Source organism: Argentina silus, assembly GCF_951799395.1.
Source record: "Argentina silus genome assembly, chromosome: 1".
Taxonomy (NCBI): domain Eukaryota; kingdom Metazoa; phylum Chordata; class Actinopteri; order Argentiniformes; family Argentinidae; genus Argentina; species Argentina silus.
Genome location: NC_139655.1, coordinates 25143339 through 25158338, shown reverse-complemented (window position 1 = coordinate 25158338; position 15000 = coordinate 25143339). Strand labels below are relative to the sequence as shown.

General features: G+C 44.7%; 1 protein-coding gene across 3 annotated transcripts in view; it reads left to right on the top strand.

Moving 5' to 3' along the window:
* Nucleotides 1-15000, top strand: part of pld1b (phospholipase D1b) — a 27973-nt gene that overhangs the window by 2120 nt on the left and 10853 nt on the right. Inside the window, exons 1-15 of one of the 3 annotated variants that reach the window (XM_083671895.1) lie at nt 2792-2942; nt 8178-8345; nt 8711-8874; nt 9045-9187; nt 9431-9542; nt 9724-9789; nt 9920-9978; nt 10117-10209; nt 10332-10484; nt 11907-12056; nt 12898-12981; nt 13292-13373; nt 13745-13855; nt 13973-14158; nt 14479-14695. In XM_083671895.1, the coding sequence (XP_083528021.1) occupies nt 8210-8345; nt 8711-8874; nt 9045-9187; nt 9431-9542; nt 9724-9789; nt 9920-9978; nt 10117-10209; nt 10332-10484; nt 11907-12056; nt 12898-12981; nt 13292-13373; nt 13745-13855; nt 13973-14158; nt 14479-14695 (1756 nt within the window). In that variant the 5' untranslated portion in view covers nt 2792-2942; nt 8178-8209. Of the gene's footprint in view, nt 1-2791; nt 2943-4163; nt 4256-8177; nt 8346-8710; nt 8875-9044; nt 9188-9430; nt 9543-9723; nt 9790-9919; nt 9979-10116; nt 10210-10331; nt 10485-11906; nt 12057-12897; nt 12982-13291; nt 13374-13744; nt 13856-13972; nt 14159-14478; nt 14696-15000 lie in introns of those variants that run through there. The other 2 variants (XM_083671896.1, XM_083671894.1) reach the window with 2 other exon arrangements.

The window sequence follows — 15000 nt, the reverse complement described above, 5'->3', positions numbered from 1 at the left end:
TTAGTATTCTGACATGATAAAGTTCTTATCTTTGTGACAAAACCCACATATCCCCATATAGGTATGTTAGTGTAACAAAGGTGTACACACATGCACAAACACACACTCACACTCTCTCACACACACAGAGAGAGAGAGAGAGAGAGAGAGAGAGAGAGAGAGAGAGAGAGAGAGAGAGAGAGAGAGAGAGAGAGAGAGAGAGAGAGAGAGAGAGAGAGAGAGAGAGAGAGAGAGAGAGAATATAACTATTACTGCGATATTGCAGTTGGTGCGAATCTGCAACTCCAGGTGCAGTGAGCACAGTTTACCACTAGATGGAAGCAGCGCCCCATACACATACCATTCATGCTGCGTCCCATTTCTTCATCTTTCTCCTGAAGTATGCATTCAGTGGCCTAGAATAAAATGAAAACGATAGAGGAGTTGGCTAACGCACAGAGACCAGGCACATTTTGATTATGACCGAAATTTGTTTCATTAATTCTACAAATTCAATTGAATTTATACACATAAACATGCTATAAGAGTGTATGTCCACAGTATTACTTACAATTGTAGAAAAATACATATATTGTTAACATTTTTCATGCAATCAAGCCAGATGCAAGTAGATCCTGCTTTGTCTGATTTTGGCTTCTGACTACTGCAGCGTGGTGAGAGAAAACAGATTATAATGAGTGAAGATTATGAGCAAATGAAAGTGTTGTTGCTGTGCAAGCCCTTCAATGATCACCCTCCAGTGACTCCTACCGTGTGGTGGCAGATAAGGGAACTAGCCAACCGTGTCTGAAGAGATAATTCTGGTTTAGCCTTAGGAGTCAACTATATAAGATATATCTCAATAGTCGGGGGTGGCTTCCTCTCCCCATTTCCTCTCCTTCATCTGGACTGATTTGAGAGAAATGGGGAGGTAAAAGCAATTCCCTCAGACATTGCTTTCACCCATTCTGTGTGTTTTCAGATCAGTTTAGATGAAGGAGAAGAGACAAAAGAAAGACACTTTAGAACAGGTCTCTCATGTAAAGTATTTGTTGTGATCACGATGGGACCTGTATACATAAAGGATAGGATACAATCAAACAAGAAATAGACTATTGACATGCACTTTTGGGGCCAGTTTCCCAGACAAAAAAAAGTCTAGGATTTGGCTTACTGTAACCATTGTCAGAATCAATGGGGGTTGTGATGGTCATTGAATTTTGGGTAATGATTACTTGTCATGCAAATAACTGCTATAACTGTCATAACCACTGTATCTGGTAGCCTAGTGAAGGTGGACAAACCAAGTCTGCCCCATTTCTTTCCATCTCTTCCTCCAATGGGCCAAATGGCCAAGGGATTGACTCACTCTCACTTTGAGGTTGAGTTAACTGTTGTTTATTCTCAGCATGTGGTTGCATTCTCTCTAGACTGTTTGAATACTGAGCGCCATTTGACTCTGTGACTGATAAGATGACGTCTGATTGGTTCACCCTGACAACAACTCTTATTTCAATACTGATGGTTGAAATGTGGGTATAAAACAGATTGTAGGGAGCAGATCTTTCTGTGTCTTCATGTGGTAGTGCCAACCTTGGGTCTGTGAGTATGCAGGTCACGTGGTATGCAGTCTCTCTCTCTGTCTTTGCTCTTTCTCTCATTTATGATGAGATTAGAATGTAACATTTGTTTATGATGCATTTGCCTGGAAATAGATCTATTCACACAATGTTATTAAAGCTTAATTTGGTTTATTTTCACTTGACCATTCTTGCTCTAGACAACTGAAACTCAACAATATTTTGCACATAATGTTAATTAAATGAAATAGAGTCATATTATCAATATTACAATATGCTTTGTTATTAACCATAAAGAGCCAAACTCTCCTGCCAATCCTTATTTTTGTTATTGTAACTGCCCACCTATAGGGCTCGACACTAGCAGTCATGTCTCTTCCCACACCACTTTGAAGCCAAGGAAGCAAAACAATTGTTCATCATCATGAATTACACTACTGCTATTGGCTAAAGAATATGTGGGGTGTGTTTACTGTATCTGCTTCAAAAGAAGTTAGTTTATTAGATTTTTTCATGACCGTGGTCCATAATTGTTTAACCGACATTTATACAATGAGCGTGCCAGCCGAGGTAGAACATAATGATGTAGTGAGAGGAATCCTGGAGGAGTATCGATCAGGATGTGGATGTCACTATGGGTCGTGTGTGTGTGTGTGTGTGTGTGTGTGTGTGTGTGTGTGTGTGTGTGTGTGTGTGTGTGTGTGTCTGTGTCTGTGTCTGTGTCTGTGTCTGTGTCTGTGTCTGTGTCTGTGTGTCTGTGTGTGTGTGTGTGTGTGTGTGTGTGTGTGTGTGTGTGTTGGGCCATCTCTGGCATGTCAACAATGAACCACATGACCTTATATCCAGGGCTAGGAGGTATTCTACATTGTACTACATGACAATGTGTCATTAACATGTCAACATAACTTAGTCTGCACAGACACACGCACGCACACACACACACACACACACACACACACACACACACAATGGGTGGAGTACTCGCATACATACAGTAGATATTTGACTGAGTGAGACAGACAGATGCTTCAAACATGAAGTTCTGTTAATGAGCTTGCCTCCTGTCTCCAATTGGCTATCTGTGGGTGATTGGCATGTCTTTGCCAAATGACATCACCTCCTCTGTGTCCTGGACTGCCCTCGTCCCTGCCTCCTCCCTCCCTCCTGTACTGCTCCATCGCACTCTCTTTCTCACACACTCATTCCAGCTCTCAGTTAGAGACCAGCTGACCAACTGTGCTGCAGGAGGAAGACAGAGAGAAGGCGAGAAAGAGAGAGAAAAAGAGAGTGTGTGTGTTTCTGAGAGTGTGTGTTTGTTTTCTAAAGTTAGAGAAGAGAAGAAACACAGACTTGATGGGGTTCCCTCGCCCTGAGTGGGTCCAGGTCAGTGAGAGATGTCGCTACTGTGCGTGCACGCGTGTGTGAATGCGTGTGTGTGTGTGTGCGTGCCTACGCGTCTTTGCATGGCTAAGGAAAAGCTGTATTCTGTTACCAGTGGTATTGTTTTATAATCACAGCTTGCTTGTGGTTTTCAGTGGGAGTGTGTTCCCAGCCAAGAGAATGTTGGTTTTGGAAGGAGATCCAGTTAAGATTTTGCTCCCTGAAGAGCTAGTAGGACTACTCATCATCTTCTTTTCGTGCATGTAATTTGTGTGTGAATGTGTGTGTTTGAGTGGGTGTGCAATTATATGTACCTGTGTCTGTGTTTGTATATGTGCACGTCTTTCTCTGTGTTTGTAGCATCAGAGTCCTTCTTTTCTCTCTGTGTGTGTGTGTGTGTGTGTGTGTGTGTGTGTGTGTGTGTGTGTGTGTGTGATAGAGAATGTGTTTGTATCTGCCCTTGTGTGTGTGGACTCAACACTCTGCCACCTGGTTGGCGAGAGAATTGGCGGGGGGTCACCCGTCCGTGCTGTACCCAATTAGGGTGAGTGCTGGCTGGGCTGGCATGCAGCCCCCCTGAGGGACCAGACCTCCAGGGAGAGAGCCACACACACATGTCTACGTACACACAGGTCTACCCAGGACAGGCACACAGAGATGAGGGAGCACTAGGAAAAAGGTTTTCAAGACTTAAATCAGTTGCTAATTTGAAAGTAAGACCAAAAAGCAGTACCCTTCCTTGGTGTAACCCCGATTGAACATCTTTATCTATCTATCTATCTATCTACTGTATCTATCGATCCATCTATCTATCTATCCTTTTTACAATACCATAATAAGACCAAGCCCACAACATTTCTTCAGGAACTTCCTTTTCCATGATTGTATTGGTCAAAGCAAGCCAATGCATTCACCCATCAAGCCCTATCAGATAGTGATTCTTCAAGGAAGAGAGGTACTTAAGATGTATTTAAATGGCACCTGTAGCTACATCTCCCAATCGCTGGAGCTGTCCTCCTCCGCACAAGGGAATGGCATTTCAGTTTAGAGTTGAAGAGGTTCTAGTTTTGTTGAGAATTACACACCCCAATGCTCTCCCTCCAACTGAAGTGATGCATCACTATTTCAGAAGGTCTTGCATAAGAGAGTGTTAGTCAGTCGCTGTAACTCAACCCCTTTTTCTTGTTTTGTATGGCTATTTGTATGGGTGTTTCAAAGGAAAGCTTTGGCTTTTGTGAGGAATCTGAGCTGTGAATGCTTTCCCGGGGTGGTTTCTGCTTAAAGATCCAGCTGTACGGCCCTGCGTTTAATCTCTTGTGAGTCTTTCTTTTTTATTTATGTATCTTCTTCCTTCTTTCTTTGATTTTCCCTCTTTCCTTCTCATTCTCTCTCTCCGTCTCTGACTCACACTCTCTCTTTTTAGCTCACTCACTCACTCACTCACTCCATCTCTCTATTTTTCTTTCACATCTCTCTCCCCCCTCTTTATTTCTTTCTCTCTCTCTCTCTCTCTCTCTCTGGCAGCACCGGTCCAACCAGAGCCATTGTTCAATATCTTCTTACCCACACACACACACACACACACACACACACACACACACACATACACACATACAACTGTTTTCTTTTTTACAGGTCTGTAGAACAATAGGCCACATATTTTTGTGTGTTAAAAGCCAAGCTGGAAGAATTCCTCTTCCTTTTTCCCCAAACATTCTCCTAGTTTTATACGACACACACACACACACACACACACACACACACACACACACACACACACAAAATATGTGTACTGTATGTTGTAGTTTTAAGCTACCTAGCCCTTATCTTGGCTAACTGTGTCTACAGCAAGAGTAAGGCTACGAGTAATTCTCTGCTTAACATTTTACAGAGCTGTGTGTATGTTTGTATTTGTGTATGTTTGTATGTTTTACATACATCTGAGTGTGTGTATGTGTGTGTGGTTGGAGGATTACGCTACACACAGTTTACTGAGGTATGAATATTTGCATGTAGTGAGACTTTAGTTTCCATACAAAGAGAACAGATAAAGGGAAAGCAGAGAGAGAGAGAGAAAGAGAGAGAGGAAGAGAACAAATGAAGGGAACTTTGTACGCTGATTCCTCTAGGAAATGTCATTAGAACACCTAAACTAAACACCTCACCAGGATGGCCCTCAACCTAGACCTCCCACACACACACACACACACACACTTTACAATTCCCTCCTCTTGCTCACTCCCCAAAGCCCTTGCTCACTTTCCTTCATTGAATCACAAACACTGGCTAGGTCTTACTCTGGGCTTGAGGCAGTATCTATCATATTTCTTACACCATTCCATCATTTTAGATCTGGGTAGGTGATGAGAGAGTGGTTGCAGAAGGGAAGGTGTCTGTGGTTTTGGTATGATAATAGTTGTGGCAGGAAGTCAGTGTCACTCTGGAAGAGGAAGTGAGAGCAGATTCCAGCCTCCAGGGTCAAACAGGGCTTCACTTCCTGTCTAAACCAAAACATATACTGTGCAGCTTCAATAGACAATCACAGGACATGACCTCACATCGATGGCCAGGGTAGAAACTGATGAAGTCTATGAAGCTCAGGGATATAGTGGCTGCCCTCTAGGCTCTAATCTAGGATCAGGTTACAGTCCCTCAGTCCTGACCTCTAGACAGACAGGCCTCAGACCCTCATGTAGAGCATCAGAATAATTGTCAGAGGACTTGCCTAAAGCACCAGCACAGATCTGGGACCAGTCATTACCGTCACCATTAAGAGGGACATGAACTACTTAGTCACTAGATCTATACAGTCTAGAAGTAACTTCATCCTAGTCAGAGAGGTGGGGAAAGAGAGAGCAAGAGCAAGGAAAGAGATAAGGGGGAGGGAGTTGCCTTGGCTGAGAGGTGGAGAGGAGAAAGAACGCACCTCTGCTCAGTCTCTGCCCCTATTCGCCAACACACCTGTCAATTATCTGGTTATGGTTCTCATTTGCCAACACACTTGTCAATCAACACTGCCAACTCTCTTTCAGTTAGTGTGTAAATAAGTAGAAAAGGATTGTTATCTTGGCTGATGATGTGGAAGGTGAGGGATAAGGGAGAAAAAATGTGTGAGAAGTTTGAGACGAGTGTGAAAAAGGAAAGAAAGAGTGTAGACCTGGCTGTCTGAGAGGAGAGGAGGGGAAGGGAGGGGCACCTCCTCCACGTTTTTGTTGGTTAAAGAGAACTTTCCAGTAAAAGCACCCGGACCTGCTGGACCTGCTCAACCTATGACATCACAGAACAAATACGTTTACAGCAGCCACACACCTGTTACCATGGTGACACCCCGTCCCTAAATAGGGAGAAGTTCAGAAAACAATTCTTATTGCAACATAAACGTACAAACTTACACGCACACTTGCACATGTAGTCTCACACATACACACACACACACACTGCAGCTTGAACAGGAGGACACCAGATAGCTGTTCTGGTCACACTCTTTTTGTGTGTGTGTGTGTGTGTGTGTGTGTGTGTGTGTGTGTGTGTGTGTGTGTGTGTGTGTGTGTGTGTGTGTGTGTGTGTGTGTGTTTGGATGCAGTGCATCTTTAATCCTTTCGTTTAGGAAAATCTATGTCGATCATGTGTTCGCTTTTCATATGCGTCACATCCATCTGTCAGCACACACACACACACACACACACACATTTTCATACATATCCTTGTGTTCTACACAGTCTGTAAACTCTCTGACCTGTTTTTGGGAAGCTATATCTGCTCAGATTTCGGAGAATACACACTCACCCACCCACACACACACACACACACACACACACACAGGAATCTGGTTTTAACGCATCTGTCTCATACCTTCACATCTCCCACCTTCCGCTGCTAATCCTGTTTTGTGGATTAGTGTGTGTCATCTGTAACCAGTAATAGAGGGAGATGGGAGTGTGTGTGTGTGTGTGTGTGTGTGTGTGTGTGTGTGTGTGTGTGTGCGCGCGTGTGTGTGTGTGTGGGAGAGAGAAAGTGATTTGTATTTGAGCATCAGCATATAAAGGGCAACACTGACAGATAACAAGACAAGTTTTGGCAACAATGGTCCGTTACAATTCCCTACAACATCGTTGCCACGTTGCCTTCACCCGACAGCCTTGATAAGGCCAAAGACACCTTCGTATGATAGTCACGCTGTTCCTCTGTGGTGGGAACGGTGCACATGTAGACACACACACACCCAGCACCAGTAGCTCTCTCTATTTAGGCAGCATTCCATTCCTGCATACCGACATACCGTACAGAGAGTGTTTCCATGTACACAACGTTCGTCTGTAGGCCAAACTAAGGTTGCGTTCAAAATCGTGTTCTTTAGAACCTTTGACCTTTTAGTGACCTGCAATGTTTCTGACTGGCAGCCATAACAACAACAGTTCGTGTGTGTGTGTGAAAGTGTGTGTTTTCATTAAAAAAATTAAAAAAAGACAAGTACTTCTCAGAGTGTATCTTTTCCAATACCTCTTCGGTGTACACTCACCGGCCACTTTATTAGGTACACCTTGCTAGTACCGGGTTGGACCCCTTTTGCCTTCAGAACTGCCTTAATTCTTTGTGGCATATTGACATGATAGCATCATTGCTACAGATTTGTCGGCTGCACATCCATGATGCGAATCTCCCGTTCCACCACATCCCAAAGGTGCTCTATTGGAATGAGATCTGGTGACTGTGGAGGCCATTGGAGTACAGTGAACTCATTGTCATGTTCAAGAAACCAGTTTGAGATGATGTGAGTTTTGTGACATGGCGCGTTATCCTGCTGGAAGTAGCCATCAGAAGATGGGTACACTGTGGTCATAAAGGGATGGACATGGTCAGCAACAATACTCAGGTAGGCTGTGGCGTTTAAACGATGCTCAGTTGGTACTAAGGGGCCCAAAGTGTGCCAAGAAAATATCCCCCACACCATTAGGCATTTGCGTTAACGAGCAGTTGAACAGGTGTACCTAATAAAGTGGCCGGTGAGTGTATGTGCGTGTAGGTTACTTGGTTCATGTTGTGAGTGTGGAGCAGATAGCTAAGGTTTGGTAGGGCAATGGTCTAAATAGCTTCTTGAGTATGTGGTGTGACATAGTAGCAACTCCAGCCTCAGGGCAAGACGGATAATTATGTTACACATGTACAGTATGTGTCTCACCCAACTGTGTTGTGAAGTTGTGAGGTTCCCGAGTTGTAACCCTGATACCTGTCCACCAGGTGAGCCTTGGGCTCCAGGCCGAGTGTTAGCCATGCTCCGCTCTGAACCCACCACGAGCACGCTGCAACTGGTAGCCACAGATATGAGCGATATCATGGAGAACCTGGACACTCGCGAGCTGGACCTGGCAGACGGAGAGTATGACACCACCGACAATAGACACACAGGTAGGTCTGTGTGTGTGTGTGTGTGTGTGTGTGTGTGTGCAGCAAACTACTAAAACAACTAAGCACACCCGTCACCTTTGTTAATGCAGTTAAAGGTTTAAAGATGTTTTGTGACGATGTGTGCGTAAGGATGGTGCTTTAGTTACAATGGATTGATTGAGAAGATGTTGACAGACTTACCTGTCCAGTAATATCTAACTATTGATTAACTCAATAATGATTGACATTGCTCGTTAATCTGTAGTTCAGTCAGTCGCTTTATGTATTGACTTATGAGTAGGTTGCTGCTGGTTTATTGATCGATCAATGGGATGTGTTGAAACTGATTGATGAGTCTTATCTGGTGTGTGTGTGTGTGTGTGTAGAGGAGCGGTTGGGCTTTGCGGTGGTGTACAACACTGTGGGCTTTAAGGAGGCGGAGGCCAGAGTCTTTCTCTCCTCTCCCATCACCGCTAAGATCCTGGAGGTGGAGAGGTTCACCTCCGCACAGGACCGCTTCAACATCACCACACAGAGGAGTGTCAACAAGGTACACACACACACACACACACACACACACACACGCACGCACACACACACACACACTCGGACCCACCTCTGTTACATGGAACACACACTTCCACTGTAAGACTTTGTTTTTGGGCTATGGCCTTGGGTTGGTGCCACACACCCTCACACACACCGTGTTGTCCCCTGCAGTCTCTACCAGCGGTGTTTAAGATAGAGCTGAGACACGGGGAGTTCTCCTGGGTGGTCAAGAGGAAGGAGAAACACTTCATGGAGCTACACAGAGAACTGCTGCGCTACAAGACCTTCATGAGGATCCCTCTACCCTCCCGCAGGTACACACACACACACACACACACACACACACATAGTCACGCGGACACACATACACACAGATATATAACCCAATGTACACATTTACACAAAACGTACACATACACAGATAGACCCAAAGATAAATAATCTTATCATACATACACAATATCTTATTAACTCTTACTTCTTTCCTTCACACCCACTTTCCATCTCTCTCCATCTCACCCTCTCCCCCCCCCCCCCCCTCTCTCTCTCTCTCTCAGTCACACAGTGAAGAGACAGAGCGTGAGGAAGAGTGAGGCGAGGCAGATGCCCACCCTGCCGAGAGGGGGCGGGGACGATCTGGCCAGGGAGGAGCAGGTCTCCAGCAGGAGGGTACGCCATTCGCCGACACACCTGTCAATCTCTGCTCCTATTCGACAGCACACTTGTCCCATGGCTCTCAATTGCCAACACACAATCGACACGCTCATTCAGTTACTACCATGTGGAGTGTGTGTTCCTACAGTGTGTGCGTGTGTGTGTGTTTGTCCTAATGTGTGTGTGTGTATTACAGAAACAGCTGGAGGACTACCTGAACAAGCTTCTGAAGATGTCCATGTACAGAAACTACCACGCTACGGTGAGACCAACCTGCAGCTTCATATACTGTTCAGAATGATGATTATTATGAAGAAAAGAGCGCTTGAAAAATGGTCATAACTCAATCACTGAGTAATGTCCCTTCATATTTCTCTCGTTCTCTTTCTCAGATGGAGTTCATTGACGTTAGCCAGCTCTCCTTCATCCACGATCTGGGACCAAAAGGCTTGTAAGAGCTTGGATTGACAACTACAGAATAACTAAGTGTCTGCCAAACAATCATACCAAGGCTGAACTCAAGTCATGTCGTCGTCCCCTCCCCCACCTCCCTCTCTCTCTCTCTCTCTCCCCCCCCCCACCCCCCTAGGGAGGGGATGGTCTATAAGCGGTCAGGTGGTCATCGTATACCAGGGTTGAACTGCTGTGGTCACAGCAAGATGTGTTACCGATGGTCCAAACGGTCAGCGCACCTTTTGATAATTGATTTATCAATTTATTAATTTGATTGATTTTTTTTATTTGAGTATTAAGATCCAGCAATAATGTAATAATGCTCTAATAATGAAGTGTGTGTGTGTGTAGCTGGTTGGTGGTGAAGGACTCCTTCCTCCTCTATATGAAGCCAGACTCGGGGGCCATCTCCTTCGTGCTGCTGGTGGACAAGGAGTTCAGCATCAAGATGGACTCTAAAGACACAGAGACCAGACACGGAGTACGCGTCGACAGCCTCTCCAGGTCTGTGTGTGTGTGTGTGTGTGTACGTGCATACAGTTGTGTTCAAAATAATAGCAGTGTGATTAAAAAAGTGAGTAAAGCTCAAAATCCTTATAATAGATTTTATTTCCATACACACAAATGCATTGGGAACACTGCACATTCTATTCCAAATCAAAACATGAAGAAACATTTATCAAATTTGTTATTACTTTACAGAAAGTGAAGAAAAAGGAATATTAGTAGTGTCTGCATTTTTCTTTACAAACTCAAACATTTACTGTATAAACTGAAAAATGCTTGAAGATTTAGCTTTCCTGTGAATCACATATATTTAGTTGTAAAACCTCTGTTTCTGAGAACTGTTGCACATCTGTGTTGCATGGAGTCGACCAACTTCTGGCACCTGTGAACAGGTATTCCAGCCCAGGATGATTGGACTGCATTCCACAATTCCTCTGCATTTCTTGGTTTTGCCTCAGAAACAGCATTTTTGATGTCACCTCACAAGTTTTCTATTGGATTAAGGTCCGGGGATTGGGCTGGCCACTCCATAACGTTAATCTTGTTGGTCTGGAACCAAGATGCTGCTCGCTTACTGGTGTGTTTGGGGTCGTTGTCTTGTTGAAACACCCATTTCAAGGGCATTTCCTCTTCGGCATAAGGCAACATGACCTCTTCAAGTATTTTGATGTATCCAAACTGATCCATGATCCCTGGTATGCGATAAATAGGCCCGACACCATAGTATGAGAAACATCCCCATATCATGATGCTTGCGCCACCATGCTTCACTGTCTTCACAGTGTACTGTGGCTTGAATTCAGTGTTTGGGGGTCGTCTGACAAACTGTCTGCGGCCCCTAGACCCAAAAAGAACAATCTTGCTTTCATCAGTCCACAAAATGTTGCGTCATTTCTCTTTAGGCCAGTCAATGTGTTCTTTGGCAAATTGTAACCTCTTCAGCACATGTTGTTTTTTCAACAATGGGACTTTTGTCCTTAAATAAGGGCCACCTGTGTGACACCTGCTTTTTCACAGAATGAATGACCTCACTAAGTGAACTCCACACTGCTATTATTTTGTCCTTTTCAATTAATGATTCAATTACACAGAATCAGCAGCGTGCATGTCATGACTGTTGGGTCTGTTGGTTTTCTATTACTCTACTACACCTACTAGTAAATTATTTGCCATGTAGAAATATAGTTTCTACCAAAAACAGTGATTGATCTGGTTAGTGATGTTGTATTGCTATTATTTTGAACACAACTGTATGTGTGCACGTCTCCTGTCCGCCACAAGACTGCTTTGTTCCTCTAAGCTATTGTCCAACATTGTTTTTGTGTCTTCTGTCAGTGGCCGAGATTGCAACTGAATTCCGTTATAATAATAATAATAATTGCGTTATTGTGTGTCTGTGTGTGTGTGTGTGTCCTCCAGGACCCTGGTGTTGAAGTGCAGTAGCTACAGACATGCACGTTGGTGGGGCCAGGCCATCGAGGGCTTCGTTCAGAAACACGGCTCTGCCTTCCTCACAGACCACCGCTTCGGATCCTTCGCCAGACAGGAAGTGAACATCCCCGCCAAATGGTAACCACGACAACCCAACCACCACCACCTCACAGCACTGTTCACAGTTAAAATACAACATAACACAAAACAACACTGTTTATAGAATACAAAACAAACCTATTAGTGACATGTTTCAAAATGGGAAAATCACCCCACAAAATGTTAAGGAATTGTCAGAGTAGAGCTAAGTTAACAATACAGAGGCTAGTTTGTTAGCATTCTTTGAGTGTACTGTTACCATAACAAGCAGAGTGCAGGTGTGTGTGCAGGTGTGTGTGCGTGCGTGCATGCGTGCGAGGTTCAGTATAGCCCATGTCCAGATGTTGCCAGGTTCAACCTAAGTATGGTCCCTCTCCAGTTTGGCACAACGTGTGTCTCGCTGGAGTAACCGGACACAAAGACAGGGAAAGTGACACTCTCATCACCTGTCTCCCTGCAGGGGCAACACTATACTATCTGTGTGAGAGACTGTGTGCGTGCGTGTGCGTGTGCGTGTGTGTGTGTGTGTGTGTGTGTGTGTGTGTGTGTGTGTGTGTGTGTGTGTGTGTGTGTGTGTGTGTGTATGTGTGTGTGTGTGTATGTCTGAAAGAAAGGGTGGCACCTGGAGCAGAAGGGAATGGTGTTAGGAATGTGCACCTCTTTGGAGAGTAGTGATGACTCACTGTTTGAACTCAACAGTTTGAAAATTACAGGTGTTTGAGTAGGTATGGTATGTGTGTGATTGGTTGACTGTAGTATTATTGTGTATGTGTGTATTTGATTGGTGTGTGTGTGTGTATATTACGTGTGAGTTCATATGCAGGTATGTGTGTCTGATTGGTGTGTGTGTTTATATTCTGGTGTGTGTGTTCTTGTTTAGGTATGTGAATGGGAGGACCTACATGGAGGACGTGGCTGATGGTCTGGAAGAGGCTAAAGAGGAGATCTTCATCACTGACTGGTGGTATGTATGTCTGTGTGTGTGTGTGTGTGTGTGTGTGTGTGTGTGTGTGTGTGTGTCTGTGTGTGTGTGTGTGTGTGTGTGTTACAGGGACAAGGAGGGCACCTAGCGGGCACCTCTAAGGGAGGTTCTCTGGTCAAACAGATCTGTTACAGTCGGAGACTGGGAGTACTGTTACATCGACCCCACATGACTGTGTGTGTGTGTGTGTGTCTGTGTGTTTGTGTAGTTACACACAGCCGCATGTGTGCCCATAATAATTTGTGTGTGTGTCTGTCTGTGTGTGTCTTATGGTATGTGTGTGTGTTCTCAGGCTGAGTCCTGAGATCTTCATGAAGAGGCCAGTTGTCGAGGGCAACCGATGGCGTCTGGACTGCATTCTGAAGCGCAAAGCGGTGAGCAGCAACACCTATTCTCATTGGTCAATCTACATGTCTCATTTTCAACCTTCTCATTGGTGCATTGAGGAAGTTGCTCCACAGGGGATTGGTTGATTTATGGTATTGATAGCAAATAGTCACTTTCTAAAGTTGTAATACAAATAAACATCCTCAATAAAGATATTAGAGTGCTTTACATTCATAGAATATTTCCATCATTATTGTCTGTTATCTATCTGCTATCTACTTTAGAGTGTTCTCCTCCCTTATCCCCTGTGAATGTTGGCAACAATTTGTGCAAACAAGTTGTCCTTTGTGAACAATAAAGATTTATTGAATTTTTGGCATAGATAATAAACTGTGTATTTCTATTGGTGCTTCTACAGCAACAGGGTGTACATATCTTTGTGATGCTGTACAAGGAGGTAGAGCTAGCTCTGGGTATCAACAGTGAATACAGCAAGAGGACCCTAATGCACTTGCACCCTAACATCAAGGTAGGTTGTGTGTGTGTGTGTGTGTGTGTGTGTGTGTGTGTGTGTGTGTGTGTGTGTGTGTGTTTAATATGTGTTCTGTGTGTGTAGTATCAAGGTGTTTGTGTAACTCTCCTCCAGGTAATGCGTCATCCTGACCATGTTTCCTCCTCCGTCTACCTGTGGGCGCATCACGAGAAGATCATCGTCATCGACCAATCAGTGGCCTTCGTGGGCGGGATCGACCTGGCGTATGGTCGCTGGGACGACAGGGAGCACCGGCTGACAGACGTGGGAAGTGTGACCCGCTCTGTGGCCCTGGAGCAGGTCAGACACACAGACACAGACACAGACACAGACACATACACATACACATACACACACCCACAGTCTTACTGACGTTGGGAGTGTCACTCGATCGCTGAACAATACACTAGAGAACCAGACATCCACACCAACTCTACCTCCCACACTCTCTCTTTCTTCCTCTGTTCCTTTCTTTCGCTCCCTCCTATGTTCTCTCCATCTGTTTCTCTTTGTGTAAATTATCTGGTTTCCAACGAATGACATGGCATTAGACTTACATCTTGAATTTGATAACTTGATATTATATGTTGTTGTGATCATAGATTATATTCTTTCCACAGTCTGAGGGCTCCCCCTTCAACATGGCTGCTCCCACCAATGGTTCTGGGCTTTCTCAGACCAATGGGAAGGGTCCAACCACAGTAACAGACTCAGCAGACCAGCCCAGGTTGAAGGGGCAGGGGAGGGCAAAGAGGACCAGGTTTAGCCTGAAGAGACACCTGCAAAAACATGGACTGGCCCACGCTGACAGTGTCAGCAGTGTAGAGAGTACAGAGAGTGAGCACACACACACACACACACCCACACACACACCCACACACACACCCACACACACACGCTCTGTGCACGCATGTACATGTACTCTCTCTCTCTCTCAGTCACCCACACACACCCACCCACAAACACACACACAGACCATATATTCTCATGATACACACACTACTGTATTTATTTTTGTCCTGTGCTGCTTGATAGGGTGTGTAACAGTTCCTAACAATGTTGCATGTCTAACCCTAACCTAAATGTTACAAATGCAACCCAGGTTCTCTGAAGGAGATGAGGGAGGTCCCTCACTATGGAAC